Genomic DNA, 14,936 nt, shown 5'->3' with positions numbered 1-14,936 from the left:
TGGAACGTCTGCTGCAACAACAAAGGGCCGTCAACGAGTACCTTTTTGAACTGGGTGGTAGGACTGGATCTGCACAGCTGGGGATTTTTTTCCCCCGTTACTGGGTGCTTATGCGCGATGCCTGCAGGCTCATGCGACCTTTTGAAGAGGTGACAAATATGGTCAGTCGCACCGAAGGCACCATCAGCGACCTAATACCCTTCGCTTTATTCCTGGAGCGTGCCGTGCGACGAGTGACAGATGAGGCTGTAGACCAGCGTGACGAGGAGCTGGAAGCGCACGATTTCTGGTCGGAATCACCAGAACGAACCCAGGCACCTGCTGCAACGCAGGGAGAGGTGCCAGAAGTGGAGTCAGAGGAGGAAGGTGGCTTTGTGGAGGAGGAGGAGGAGGACCAACAGGAGCAGGCTTCCCAGGGGGCTAGTGGTGACCTTTTGGGGACCCCTGGTCTTGTACGTGGCTGGGGGGAGGAGACCGTGGATGATGCAGTCCTTGATAATGAGGAAGCGGAGATGGATAGCTCTGCATCCAACCTTGTGAGAATGGGGTCTTTCATGCTGTCATGCCTGTTGAAGGACCCCCGTATCAAGAGGCTTAAGGAGAAGGACCTGTACTGGGTCGCAACGCTACTAGACCCTCGGTACAAGCATAAAGTGTCAGAAATGTTACCAACATACCACAAGTCCGAAAAGATGCGGCATTTACAAACCAGCCTGCAAAACATGTTGTACAATGCTTTTAAGGGTGATGTCACTTCAGGAACTCATCAACATTCCAGGGGCAGAGGTGCCAGTAATCCTGCCACGAGCACACCTGCAAGGACAAAGCCCTTTGGCCAGTCTGTAACGTCAGACATGCAAATGTTTTTCTGTCCAAGGCAGCGCCACAACCCTTCTGGATCCACCCTCAAAGAACGCCTCGACCGGCAGGTAGCGGACTACCTGGCATTAACTGCAGATATCGACACTCTGAGGAGCGATGAACCCCTGGACTACTGGGTGCGCAGGCTTGATCTGTGGCCAGAGCTGTCACAATTTGCCATGAACCTCTTGTCTTGCCCAGCCTCAAGTGTGCTCTCAGAAAGGACCTTCAGTGCAGCAGGAGGGATTGTAACTGAGAAGAGAACTCGCCTAGGTCACAAAAGTGTCGATTACCTGACCTTTATTAAAATGAATGAGGGGTGGATCTCGGAGGGTTACTGCACGCCGGAAGACTTGTTCTGACTTCTATGCAGCTGTCCTTCTCTTCAAGCCTCATGACTCCACACACAGCTGTCCTTTAGCGTCCTCCTCCTCCCTCCGCCACCGTTACAAACTAGGGTGCAAACCCTACTGGTTTAATTTTTTCTGGCCTCTGTGCTTCAGTGGCTGCAACCAAAAAAACTGGGCAAACAATGTCTACAAGGTCAACGTATGGCAAAAAATGACTATTTTCAGCATTTATATGGCATATTTTTTCTGGCAACTGTGCTTCAGTGGCTGCGTCCAAAAAAATGCATATTTTCTGCATTTATATGGCATAATTTTTCTGGCCTCTGTGCTTCAGTGGCTGCAACCAAAAAAATGCATATTTTCAGCATTTATATGGCATAATTTTTCTGGCCTCTGTGCTTCAGTGGCTGCAACCAAAAAAATTTATATTTTCAGCATTTATATGGCATAATTTTTCTGGCAACTGTGCTTCAGTGGCTGCGACCAAAAAAATGCATATTTTCAGCATTTATATGGCATAATTTTTCTGGCCTCTGTGCTTCAGTGGCTGCAACCAAAAAAATGCATATTTTCAGCATTTATATGGCATAATTTTTCTGGCAACTGTGCTTCAGTGGCTGCGACCAAAAAAATGACTATTTTCAGCATTTATATGGCATATTTTTTCTGGCCTCTGTGCTTCAGTGGCTGCGGCCAAAAAAACTGGGCAAACAATGCCTACAAGGTCAACGACGTTGACCTTGTAGGCATTGTTTGCCCAGTTTTTTTGGCCGCAGCCACTGAAGCACAGAGGCCAGAAAAAATATGCCATATAAATGCTGAAAATAGTCATTTTTTGCCATACGTTGACTCAACGTATATGGCAAAAAATTACTATTTTCAGCATTTATATGGCATATTTTTTCTGGCAACTGTGCTTCAGTGGCTGCGACCAAAAAAACTGGGCAAACAATGCCTACAAGGTCAACGTATGGCAAAAAATGACTATTTTCAGCATTTATATGGCATATTTTTTCTGGCAACTGTGCTTCAGTGGCTGCAACCAAAAAAACTGGGCAAACAATGTCTACAAGGTCAACGTATGGCGAAAAATTACTATTTTCAGCATTTATATGGCATATTTTTTCTGGCAACTGTGCTTCAGTGGCTGCGTCCAAAAAAACTGGGCAAACAATGCCTACAAGGTCAACGTATGGCAGTTGTTTAAAGAGAACAGTAGATTACTAGCCAGCAAAGCTACCTAAGCTAAAATGTCCCTCAAATCCCTGCAGACTTCTGTCCCTCCAATACAGAGCAGTATCAAGCAGATTACTAGCCAGCAAACTTACTATCATCTGTCCCTGAAATCACTAACAGCTCTCCCCCTACACTATCTCTTCCAAGCACACACAGGCAGATTTTTCAGATACATTTTTGCCCTTGATCCCCCTCTGGCATGCCACTGTCCAGGTCGTTGCACCCTTTAAACAACTTTAAAATCATTTTTCTGGCCAGAAATGTCTTTTCTAGATGTTAAAGTTCGCCTTCCCATTGAAGTCTATGGGGTTCGCGAACCGTTCGCGAACCGCTCGCATTTTTGCGCAAGTTCGCGAATATGTTCGCGAACTTTTTTTCCGACGTTCGCTACATCCCTATTCTTTATGTCTTGTACAGTTTATAAGTTCTTGTTTTAATGCATCTCATCTGTATGTATACACCTATTCTTTGGACAGTGATGTGGACTATTTTGGAGTTTTATAAATATATTTTATTAATAATAATAATCAGCAGCAGAATCATAAAATATCAGAGGCATATCTTGTATTTGTCTCTCCCTGGCATGTGTGTCTGAATGATGAAAAGCCTAGGAGGCAATCCAAGGGATATTCCAGAGTCACACCTTCTCTAAATACAACTTTACATGCATTCTGTTCTAGTAACACAAATTGCTATGCTTTCTGGCTTTGTACCAATATTTGCTAAATTGTCCTTGGTTTTTGCATTTTGGCCACTATATCTCCTGTACCAAGACAGGGTGAAATCCCACAAGTTATTTTTAAGGAGTGCCTTGCTGTGCCCCTCTTTCTGATTATCATGGAAATGCTTGTGTGTTCATGTCCATTCTTGGCCTAGGTGCACCCTGGAATGGTATAGAAAAAAGAACCAGTTGCAAAGTGTGGCTTATAGGGGTTAGGGGTTAATATTCCCAGAATGTAAAACTACAATAATAAAATTCAAAAGTTAAATAAAAGCTTTCAAACTCATTGCTTGTTCAAATGGGCAAACCTGTGTACCTTGCAGTGCGCCCCAGCTGTCTCAAAATGCCGTCCCTGTACATACGTACAAACACATTCAGACACCTGCTTGATAAGACAATGATTTTTTTTCGGAATACATTTCTATTTTAATGCTCCTAACAGGCACTTGAGTATAACACATGGGGGTTATTTGCTAAAACTTAACTTTTTCTTACTCTGTTTTTAAAAAAAATCCAACCAAACTCGAGAGAATCCCCTTAAATTACCAAAGAAAATGTTGTGAGACAATTGGTGCAACAAAAAAAAATCGAATCATGTGATTTTTTTCAAATGTAGCTCAGAAAATGTACTCTTTCGCAATGTCGATTAAAAACTCAAATAATTTGGATTATCGAACAAAAACCAGCACAAACACAAACAGCCTGGAACTATTGAGAAACCTGAAGGTAAAAAAACATGTTCCAATAGTTAAAGGGACCATCTGCTATTGACTTCTACATGATTTTCACAGGTATTAGCTGGAGTATCTTTAGATTCTGACTTTTGGCAGCTTTGGAGCATAACAAATCTCAAAAAAAAAAATTTTCCTCTAGAAATCCAGATTTTTTCCCCTTTAAAATTCGACCAGAAAATTTTGAGGCTTCGTAAATAGACCCCAAGATGTTGATGTGAGCTGAAGTTCCCCATTAGCACTCAAATAATGATTTACTAGGCAATATCACCAGCATTAGTTACGGAAACAGCAGCTGCACAGTTAGAAATAGAAAAAAAACAACACTATGGGAATTGTAATGGATTTCAGCGCAAAGTGCTGCAATCTGAACTGCCATTGCAAGCCACTGGCCTCTGTGTAATGCAAAATCCTCATATATCAGTGTCATAGCATACAAATATAGAAGACTAGTAAAAATAGTTATGGCTATTTATCAAAATGACTATAAACACCACTTAGAGTGATTGAAAAAATACTCCATCCTGTGGTATCTAGGTCACACACAATGAGACCGGAGATCAAGTTTTGTTTTTGATGCAAGATTTTCAGGTGCTTGAATAAATGCACTAACTTAGTAATAATCAGGCTTTCTTATGATCACTACTTGCTGACTTATGACTAGATCACAAAGCTTCAGAAAATATATGTAAATTTCATTGTAACACTGAAAGTAATTTACTATTTTTGGTACCCTGCTATTTCTTTCTGTAAAAATATGCTTCAGAAAATACAGCATGGGAGTGGGCCCGGAGACCCACCAGTTTTTACTGGTTTAATTTAAGCTTGCAGATTTCTATGTTTATTTTCAGACCCCCTTTTGTACTGTATGCTGTTTGGTCTTGCAAAAAGGCTCCAAGCTACCATCAACTTACACTTTGTGGCTTCTATTTATACAACGGCTCACAACAATATAATTTACACCTTGGAATTATAGTTCAAATAACCGCAGACCTATAGAACCCAAGCTAAAAGACAATGTTGTGCAAATCAGTACAAATAAGAACCTGCAATAGCTTATTCACATGGTCAATATCCAGTTAAATTGATGTCTATTGTTCTCAAAGTTTGTACATTTGTTATGTTAATTTCCCAAATTTTCTCGTAACGATCGTACGATTTGACCATCAACTAAAAAGACCAATTTGCCAGGAAAACAAACAGTAGCTGCCTGCTTGGCCCTGCAAACATAGATAGATTGCACTGGGACCCACAAAGATTTTTTGACCGGGCAGATCAATTTCCTGACAGATGTCGGCCGAAAAATCGTAAGATGTACTATCGTTCGAATCCCACTAACCGCACGATAATTTCGAAGGATTGGTCGGACTTCCCTAAACTCGGTCGTTCGGTCGTGTCTATTACGAACACCTTCAGCACACAGGCAGCAGTGTAGATCAAGTGGCAGATCATTTCACCAATGTGCCCAAATATTACTGCTACAGCTAGGCGATTCCTTGTTTAAATGAGTTAAATGATGTTAATGGTTCAAAGAATGTCAGGCTGAATGGTCGGCCCCCACACATTTTCACCTCACCAAATCTGGCCCTCATTGCAAAAAGTTTGGACACCCCTGATCCAGAGTATTAGGCTCAAAATTATGGCTCTGGTGTTTATTATAGAATGTACACCAGTATTAGCAAAATAAAAATGCACTACAAATATATTCCCTCTTTTATTCACAGTTAAATACTACTATTGTACTGTTACTCTTAAGCCATAAAAAGTGTTTTGGTTTACTAACTTCATTTCAGCAATTCCCACAGTAATATATCTTTATTGACGGTCACAAAATACAATAAGCATCGCAGTAGCCGCTGTAACAAACCTCAAAGGCAAAGGGAGGTGTCTGGTGTACTAATGACAAACTACTGACTTTCAAATGTGAGAAAAGCAGCCTTAAGAGAAAACGCTTTGGAAACTTGTACAAGCACCATTATCTCGCCCGTTGCCTTTGGGCACGAAAACACAGACTCCACATACTTAAGACAACAATGTGTGATCCTTTATTCTCTACTAAATTGTTTTAGAAACAAATAGAATCTTTAGCAAAATTGCCAGGCATTCTATAGCCATAATGGAATAGAATGTGCATCATAATGAATAGCCTTTACATGTGCCCCAGGGCAGCCATCAGGGGGGAGAGTTGTAGGGGGCCCCAGGGTAAGGGGGGCCTTGCCACGCCACACTTACTTGATTAGCTGGGGCTCCATCTTTCTGAGAGCTGCTGACTTCAGGAAGGTATGGACGTTTAAGGCGCCCTGGCCACCAATTTTCTTATAACGTGGGGGTGGGGGCCCTGGCCACCAATTTTCTTATAATGTGGGGGTGGGGGCCCTGGCCACCAATATTTTTTTCTCATGTGGGGTCCTAGCCACCAATATTTTTTAATGGGGGGGCCCTGGCCACAAATGTTTTTTTTATGGGGGGCCCTGACCACCAATATCTTTTTATTTTTTATTAACATGTGGGAACCTTAGCCACCAATATTTTTTTGTTTTTTTTACTGTGTGGTGGGGGGCAGACCTGTGGGGTGGGGAGGGCGGACCTGTAGGTGGGGCTTGCGGTGGGAGCAGCCCAGGGGGCCCAGGAAATTTTGTCGTATGGGGCCCTGTGATTTCTGATGGCGGTCCTGCATGTGCCTGTAGAACACAGTGTGAAACAGCCAATGTGGAGATTTAGAAAATGACCAAAATGAAATGTAATTTACAGTTAAAGCAACAATCAGAAGATGACAGATGTCCTCACATCACACAGTTTACAAAATGGAGAGGAAAGAGAGACAAAATGGATAATCAATGCCTAAAGGGATGCTAACATTAAATACAAGATGCTTTTATATGAAGGAGCAAGTTGGAACAAATGCGCGCGTAGCTGGACAAGATTCCATGTCCTGATAATACTACTCAGCAGAAAGTAAATTTGTCTCTAATTAACTTTAAACAATGGACAGTATTTCATTCAGTCTTACTGACATTTTGCAGAAAAAAATCAGTCAACATTTTATCACTTAAAGCCGCTGTATCAATTGTGCATGAAAAATACATGTTGTAGACTGCTTATAGCTTATTACTGTGGATGGAAATAAGCGATAAGGGATGCTTATATCTGAAGTTATTCCTTTTCCGTTCACACACAAGGCCTCATTCTTTGTGCACTTGCGTTCAGCGGCCATACTTGTGTGGTATTGAAAGTCAATGTTTTTGGTAGATACAACCATTGCCATATCTCCCAACATTTTGGAAATTGAAAGAAGGACAAAAAGGATTTGCCACGTTCCGTGCAGCGACATTTTTAACACGCCCCTTTTGTGGCCACACCCCCTACTTACCATGTTCATTTTATCAAAATTTGGCAGGTTATGAAAGTTTTGAACACATTTCTGTGGTTTTATGTGTTATAACAGTTTAGCTAATGAAGGTGAATTGCCCTTTAAAGGGGTGGTACACCTTTAAGGTAACACTTATTTTTTTTATTATAGAACGGCCAATTCTAAGCAACTATTCAATTGGTTTTCGTTATTTATTTCTAATATTTTTATAGTTTTTTGACTTTTTATTCTTTGCAGCTTTCAAATGGGAGTCGCTGACTCCGTTCTAAAAAACAAATGTAAGGCTCTGTAAGGCTACAAATGTATTGTTATTGTTACTTTTTATTACTGATCCTTCTATTCAGGCCTCTCCTATTCATATTCCAGTCTCTTGTTCAAATCAATGCATGGTTGCTAGGGTAATTTGGACCCTAGTTACCAGATTGCTTAAGATGCAAATTGAAGAGCTGCTGAATCAAATGCTAAATAACTCAAAAACCTTTAATAATAAAAAAATGAAATCCAATTGCAAATTGTCTCAGGATATCACTCTCTACCAGGGGCGTAACTATAGAGCAAGCAGACCCTGCGGCTGCAGGGGGGCCCAGGGGGTATATGGGCCCCATGAGGCTCTAGTTCATATACAATTTCAATAAATATTGATAAAACAGGACAACCTCTGGATATGTTGGGGCCCCTAAAATTAATTTGCTGTGGGGCCCAGTAACATATAGTTATGCCACTGCTCTCTACATTATACAAAAAGTTATCTCAAAGGTGAACAACCCCTTTAAGCTGCAAGTCACAGTTTACCCAAGAGACCTTCTTATCTTAAACAGTTACAATTGTTTCTTTGCTTATCTAAAATTGTAACAAATGTATCAAAGTGCACCTGCCACGTATTCTGTGCTCTCTGCCAAAAGCCAATTAAGTTTTAGAAACAGTGGGGGTCATTTATCAAAACTGGGCAAATTTGCGCATGGGCAGTAACCAGTGGCTACTGATTAAAGTAATATAAAATAAGGACATTTCAGTAACAATCCGGGACTGAAGGTTGAGCTGTTGGGACTGCACAGTCAAAAACGGAACAGTTGGGAGGTATGCATAGCAAATGCAGCACTTATCTGGGGTGAATATGAGCAGTGGTTCAGTTCATCTATTCATAAGAATGCTGTCTTAATTAAATATTTGTCACCACCTATTTACTGGGAAATTCAGTTGCTTATAATTTGGTACTAATCAGTTGCATACAGCTTAAAATGGGTATTAGCAAAATAGCCTATGTGAAAATAAAACATATCTGTAAATAGAGGATAGTTTGCCCATTGAGTCAGATCATCTTTGTTGTATGTACGGCTGCCAGAGTTTTCCATAACTGTGTTAGTTGCAGGGCAATCTGTGAGTTGCGTACAATAGCTTACATGCCCCATTTATATCACTAGTGCCCCCACTGCCCCAGGGAAATTGGGAAGTGTAGCCTTACTGGCTGTTGTGCACATATTGAGTACATATTGAGAACATCAATATACCATCCCCTCTGGGACCCTGAATGTTCTACATTGAAGTTGCTGAACTGTACCCTGAATGTTTTCTGTTGCCTTTTGTTGGGAATGCCTAGTGCTTAATAAACCTGTGTTTTGTCTGAAGCTTTGGTGTCCCTGTCTCCGCTTATCTGCCTACCAAACGCTAATAACCCTAAAATGCATGTGCAGGTGAGTGGCATGTCACAACATTTAGACGTTATATTGTAAGTGCAAATCAGTAAACCATAAATAGTGCGCATTTAATATCATAGCCATGTCTTGCACAAACCAGAAACATTAGATGTTCAGCTCTGGAAATGGGATAAGTACAAACTCATATTTATATAGCAAGTCAAATACTGTTGAATAATTTACAGCCTACCAACATAATTTAAACAGTTCTATATCTGCATTTAGTCTGAAGGGTGAATTATAAACACTTCTGAGTCACCTCGGTCTGTTTTAGAATAGAAGCCACAGACTGACACCTGTTAGACTACATAATCCCTGGCATACATGCTTCAAAGTGCTGGTAAACTTGTGCCACACTGCAGTTTGCTGTTAACAAGGGCTCACACAAACGACTGTTTGAAGTGCATGCTGAAATCTTTATATGCATGAGTATGTGCAGATTTTATGAGCTATAGAGACATTTCTCTATATCTTGAAGGCACATCAGATCCATGAAAGTTTGGCATGAAGTGTTTAGAAATCTATACTGAAGGTCTTAAGGCTTATGTGTCCAACCAAGCAGAGTAAAATAGAATCATTTAGTTCATGCACTTACAGCAGGTGTGCTCAAAAATTACTTAGCTCATAAGTAAAAAGAGTAAATGCTATAATAACTATTTAAACATGGGTAAGTACAGGCATGGGACCTGTTACCCAGAATGCTTGGGAACTGGGGTTTTCCAGATAATGGATCTTTCCATTTCTGGATCTTCATCTTCTACAGGTATGGGACATATTATCAAGAATGTTCGGGACCTGGGGCTTTCCGGATAACAGATCTTACTGCAATTTGGATCTTCATACCTTACGTCTACTAGAAAATCATGTAAACCTTAAATAAGCCCAGTAGGCTGGTTCTGTTTCCAATATGGATTACTTGTATATCAATTTGGATCAAGTACAAGGTACGGTTTTATTATTACAGAGAAAAAGGAAATCTTTTTAAAAAAATCTGGATTATTTGGATAAAATGGAGTCTATGGGAGACTGCCTTTCTGTAATTCGGATCTTTCTGGATAATGGGTTTCCAGATAACAGATCCCATACCTGTTCTAGAAAATAAGTTAAACATTATATAAACCCAATAGGCTGGTCTTCCAATATGAATTAATTATATCTTAGTTTGGATCAAGTACAAGGTACTGTTTTATTATTACAGAGAAAAGGGAAATAATTTTTAAAAATGTGGATTATTTGATTATAATGGAGTCTATGGGAGGTGGCCTTTCTGTAATTCAGAGCGTCCCAGACCTGCAATCAGCAAGATATTGTGTATATCACTGGTCACACTACTAAAATCATGGTCACACTACTAACAAGGTTATATAATATAATATATTATATAACCTGTATATTATACACTGTATGCTCAGTGTTTTAACCATTATTACCAGTGCACAGTATTTTCTATCCATATGCAGTAACATTCAGCCTTACAACAATCTTAATACAAGGATGGATGTAATGGGTTACAAGACTGTAGAGATTAAAAAAATTCCTGGACTACAATAAATAATAATTTACATTATGGGAAATAGTATGGGAAACTTTATTATATAGCCCCTCGGTAATGAGTTTCCTCTCTTGTACCCCTAATAGAATGTATTCAAATAATGAAACAGGTTTAGCTTCTGCTGCTAGATGTCCAACTTCTAATCTGATGAAGACTTGTTCTGCAGCACTTTTTTATACAGGTAATGTACTGCTTTTGCCAGGTTTGGATTCTAATGCAAATCTGATATTTCCTATTCCCTATCCTCTTTGCTGAAATTGCATTTAAATCAGAATCAGCTACTGTATATAAAATCTGTTGTTTCAGAATGAAAATCTCTTTCACACAACGTGTTCCATATTGCGTTCCATATTTCCTACCAGTGTACAGAGCAGCAGATAACAAACATATTGTGAATCATTTCAATTATAATGCCTATTTTAGGCCATTGTTTTTGACAGCCGGTGCTCGTGTTTCTTATTAGCTGTAGAAATAACTGTCACTTTGTAACACTCCCTTAGTCCACAAGCCATGAACTGCACAGCACACTTGTCAGAAACATTCAGCCAAATAACTGTGATGCATAGGTCCTGTCTTTTGCAGAACAGCAGTGTAAGGGTATCCATACACAGATTTATTACTGAACACTTGATGGGTATTCAGCTAAACAGACCCTAAAGCAGAAATATTAGAGGTGCTTTAAATATGTTAATTTTTTAAACAAAATCTTACTTACACAATATGGGTATGTGCCCATGGGTTTTGTACCCTGTGGGTTGCGTCCAACACAAGGCCACCAGCCAAGAAACATGATTCTATACTTATAATGGTGCCTGGAAATTTGTTATTGCACAACTATGAGGACAAAAGCATCTTCTGACACAGGTGCAGTGTTTGCTCTGGAGAAATTATAGTGCCTGTGTTAGCCCACAGTTTCTCCATATCTAAGGGCTCTTACACACGGCCGTTCCGACCTGCGCTCCCCTGCGTTCCGTTTTTTGGCGTTCAGCCGCAGGGGAGCGCAGGAATAGACGCAAGTCATTATTTGAAATGGGGCTGTACTCACTCAGGCGCGTGTAGGCGCCGAACGCAGGTTCAGACGCAACATGCTGCATTTTTCCTGCGTTCGGCGCCTACACGCGCCTTAGTGAGTACAGGCCCATTTCAAATAATGACTTGCGTCTATTCCTGCGCTCCCCTGCGGCTGAACGCCAAAAAACGGAACGCAGGGGAGCGCAGGTCGGAACGGCCGTGTGTAAGAGCCCTAAATGAACCCAAATTAACTTAACCACAGAGCCAAATGTCCAAATTGACCTGATTTTACCTAATAAGATGCCACAGATATGAATGCAATTTGACAATACTTTACGATACTGCTCTGGTCCACTTATAAGTTTGTGGTCCTAACAAGAGAATACCATTGGATTAGGGTATGAGGATCAGCCACTGTCACTTTCTGGTCACCCACATGCACCAATGAAAAACATTTAAAGGCCAATTGCAATCTGATGGGAAATTGCTTCCCAGTGGACCAATGCACTAAATAACAATGAAGTGAATCAGCCAAGAATGGCCCACAAACGCACAATTAGCATACACTTGATTTTGTCTTTTGTGTATTGATCTGAATAACCCAATCCTAGGTCCCAGGTATAAGAATCTGTTATCCAGAAACCCATTATCCAGAAAGCTCTGAATGACGGAAAGGCTGTCTCCCATAGACTCCATTTTATCAAACATATCCAAATTTTAAAAAATGATTTCCTTTTTCTCTCTAATAATAACACAGTACATTGTACTTGACCCTAACTACTGGGAGCAAAATCAGCCTATTGGGTTTATTTAATGTTTACATGATTTTTTTGTGGCCTTAAGGTATGAAGATCCAAATTATGGAAAGATCCGTTATCCGGAAAACCACAGGTCCCAAGCATTTTGGATAATTGTGTTAGTCTGATTCCTATTGCTTCGAAGTTAGAATGAATTTCTACTGCACAGAAAACAAAATCATGACATAAAATCAACCCAAAACCACAAAAAAGTCCTTTAGCAGTTTACAAGCTATATAAATAATTCATTTGTAATTAAATAAAGCCAATGATGGTTGAATTCCCCCATACTGCTAAAAGGCAAACTGTATATAAGTGAATTAAATCATTTACTAATGTGAGACCACATTAAAGTAAAAATATGCAGACATATGCAAATAGATAAATGTTAGTGTCCAATTTACTTCAAATGCTCCCTTAAATGTGTTTTAATCTTTACTTTACTGTGTCCCCTGGGGAAGTGTATTCTGCAAAAACCTACAAAGCCAAGCACATTAAGTTCAGACCACATAACTTGGTCCAGTGTGACACTAAGCAATGTGTTCTGGTAGCCCCAGGCAGGAAAAAGTACATTGCAATTTGTGAAAGTAAATGTGAACAACATACTACTACACATGCAAAGCATGAGCAAAGTAGTATTTTTATCTACTAGTGACATCCCTTTAGAAATGTATGGTTTATTCAGGAATATGTCAATCATCTTTATAGAACACTGTAAAGTATAACAGACTTTCTAGAATGTCACATCTTCAATCATTTGATTTTTTCACAATGTTAAATCATTTCTATTGAAGTGTAATAGATATTGCACTTATATTTTTGCTTTCTGGTTTCTCGGGAGTTGTAATAGATGGTTATATTATCTTGTCATTAACTGACAGATGGCTTGTAATTAAAGAGGCTTCTTTCGAGGAGTTATGTGTTTATAATGACGAGTATAGTGATAGTGAATGAAAATGTCTTGCTTCTACATTCACTTTTACAACCAGTCCTAAAATATTACCCTTGAGTTTCTCTGTTTGATGTTTAAGTGATGATGCTATGAAATGTGCTTATCATTAATTATTCTGCAGTGATAACCACCCCCCAGTATATTCAGCCCAGATGTGCAATTGTCCTTGTAGTTCGTTCATTCATTCACAAGCTCTGACAAATCCCACATGCCTGTGATATAGGTCGCCGTGATGCTCTCACGGGTGAATTTTAATCTTGGTCTATATCATATACAATACATAATACATGATTTATAAATCTATCTATTTCTATAAATATAACTGGATGTTATTAATCACATACCCAAAGAAAATACTAGGACATATATTAAAAAATACAGTAATGTCATTAGTAGGATTCTCGGTAATTGATGGACTGGACTTACTTCAGAAAAAAGTTCAAAGAAAGTTTGGACACAGTGGTAGGTGTCTGTGAATGTCTGTTCTGGAGCAGCACGTGATAACACAGTCCTAAATACCTGTCATAATATTCAATATTTACCTTAAACAGAAAGGTGTAAAAAAAATTAAAAAAAAAGCATGTACCAACCTCTTCCAGCAATTGGTCAACTCTTCCTAAAATAGCAGCCTCTATTTGGCTAGTGGAGACTAGGGCAGACAGTTGAGCGACCCTTTGCTTCTCTAGAACAGACACCCTTGACTGTAGAGCCGAGGTGCTCAGGTAGAGTAGGAAGGTGAGAGCCAGAGAAGAGACAGACATAGCCACGACCCCACATCCCAGCAGCACCGGAGTCCTATTAATAAGTGGCCTATTGTCCCAAGAACTCCTTGCCAGGACACCATTCCCAGCAGCACTTTTCCACTCCTCCTTCCCCTCCATGGCCAGAAGTACAATAAATAAATAAATAGAATAAATAATCCACAAAAGGGCGCTCTCCAGGTTTCAGGGTGCCAGTGAATATAAGGTGTATCCAGTAGTAGCAATCTAGTCAATTCCAGGCAGGATAGAATGGTGGCATTAGCAGCCACAGTAAGTTTATATTCCTCCACCCTTCCAAGTAGTTATATCTATTATAGATCCACTGCAAAGAAACGTGTGGGCAGGTCCAGGTCGCTTGCTGTGCCACTTTCTGTGAATGTTATTTTATCAGCAGCAGCAGCAGCAGCAGCAGCAGCACATAGAGAGTTGCAATGAGGAAGGTGCAATTGTGAAATGATTGGGAGTTGTGCTGCGGCTGATTCTCTCTCCTTTGTAACATGACACACACACTGTGCTGCTCTCCCTCTCGGATGAACCAACTGAATCCCCCCTTTGGTGTAACCTCCTCCACTCCTTCCTTGCACGCTGAGGGCTGATTTATTTATTTATGCAAAGTGCCTGGGAGGGTTCAGCGCGTGGGACATCCTATCCCCCTATCCCTTCCAAATCCCCAAAGCACCTCTCATCAGCTTCCCACCCGCTTTGAAGTGATACCCACACAACAGATATTTATATAGTGAATAAAGTACCCCCTCTTGTAAAATATAAGGATATTTTAAGTTACCGAGGAGTTTCATGATCATATAAAAACACGAGGCCGAAGATCATGGTCATGGAACTCTGAGGTAACTTTTAATATCCTCATATTTTACAACTGGGGGTACATTATTTATTATAATA

The 14,936-nt window shown here is 40.1% G+C and overlaps 1 protein-coding gene across 5 annotated transcripts in view; it reads right to left on the bottom strand.

The window, feature by feature from the left end:
* Nucleotides 1–14,730, bottom strand: part of LOC108697509 (collagen alpha-1(XIII) chain-like) — a 201,843-nt gene extending 187,113 nt beyond the window's left edge. For all 5 annotated transcript variants that reach the window (XM_041571115.1, XM_041571116.1, XM_041571117.1 and 2 more), the window contains exon 1: nucleotides 13,866–14,730. In XM_041571115.1, coding sequence (XP_041427049.1) covers nucleotides 13,866–14,156 — 291 coding nt within the window. In that variant the 5' untranslated portion in view covers nucleotides 14,157–14,730. The remainder of the gene's footprint in view (nucleotides 1–13,865) is intronic.
* Between the last annotated feature and the right edge of the window lie 206 nt (nucleotides 14,731–14,936).

The sequence above is a fragment of the Xenopus laevis genome, chromosome 7S, assembly GCF_017654675.1.
Source record: "Xenopus laevis strain J_2021 chromosome 7S, Xenopus_laevis_v10.1, whole genome shotgun sequence".
Taxonomy (NCBI): domain Eukaryota; kingdom Metazoa; phylum Chordata; class Amphibia; order Anura; family Pipidae; genus Xenopus; species Xenopus laevis.
Note: the sequence above shows the minus strand (reverse complement) of the source record. Positions and strands in the feature narration are given on the sequence as shown.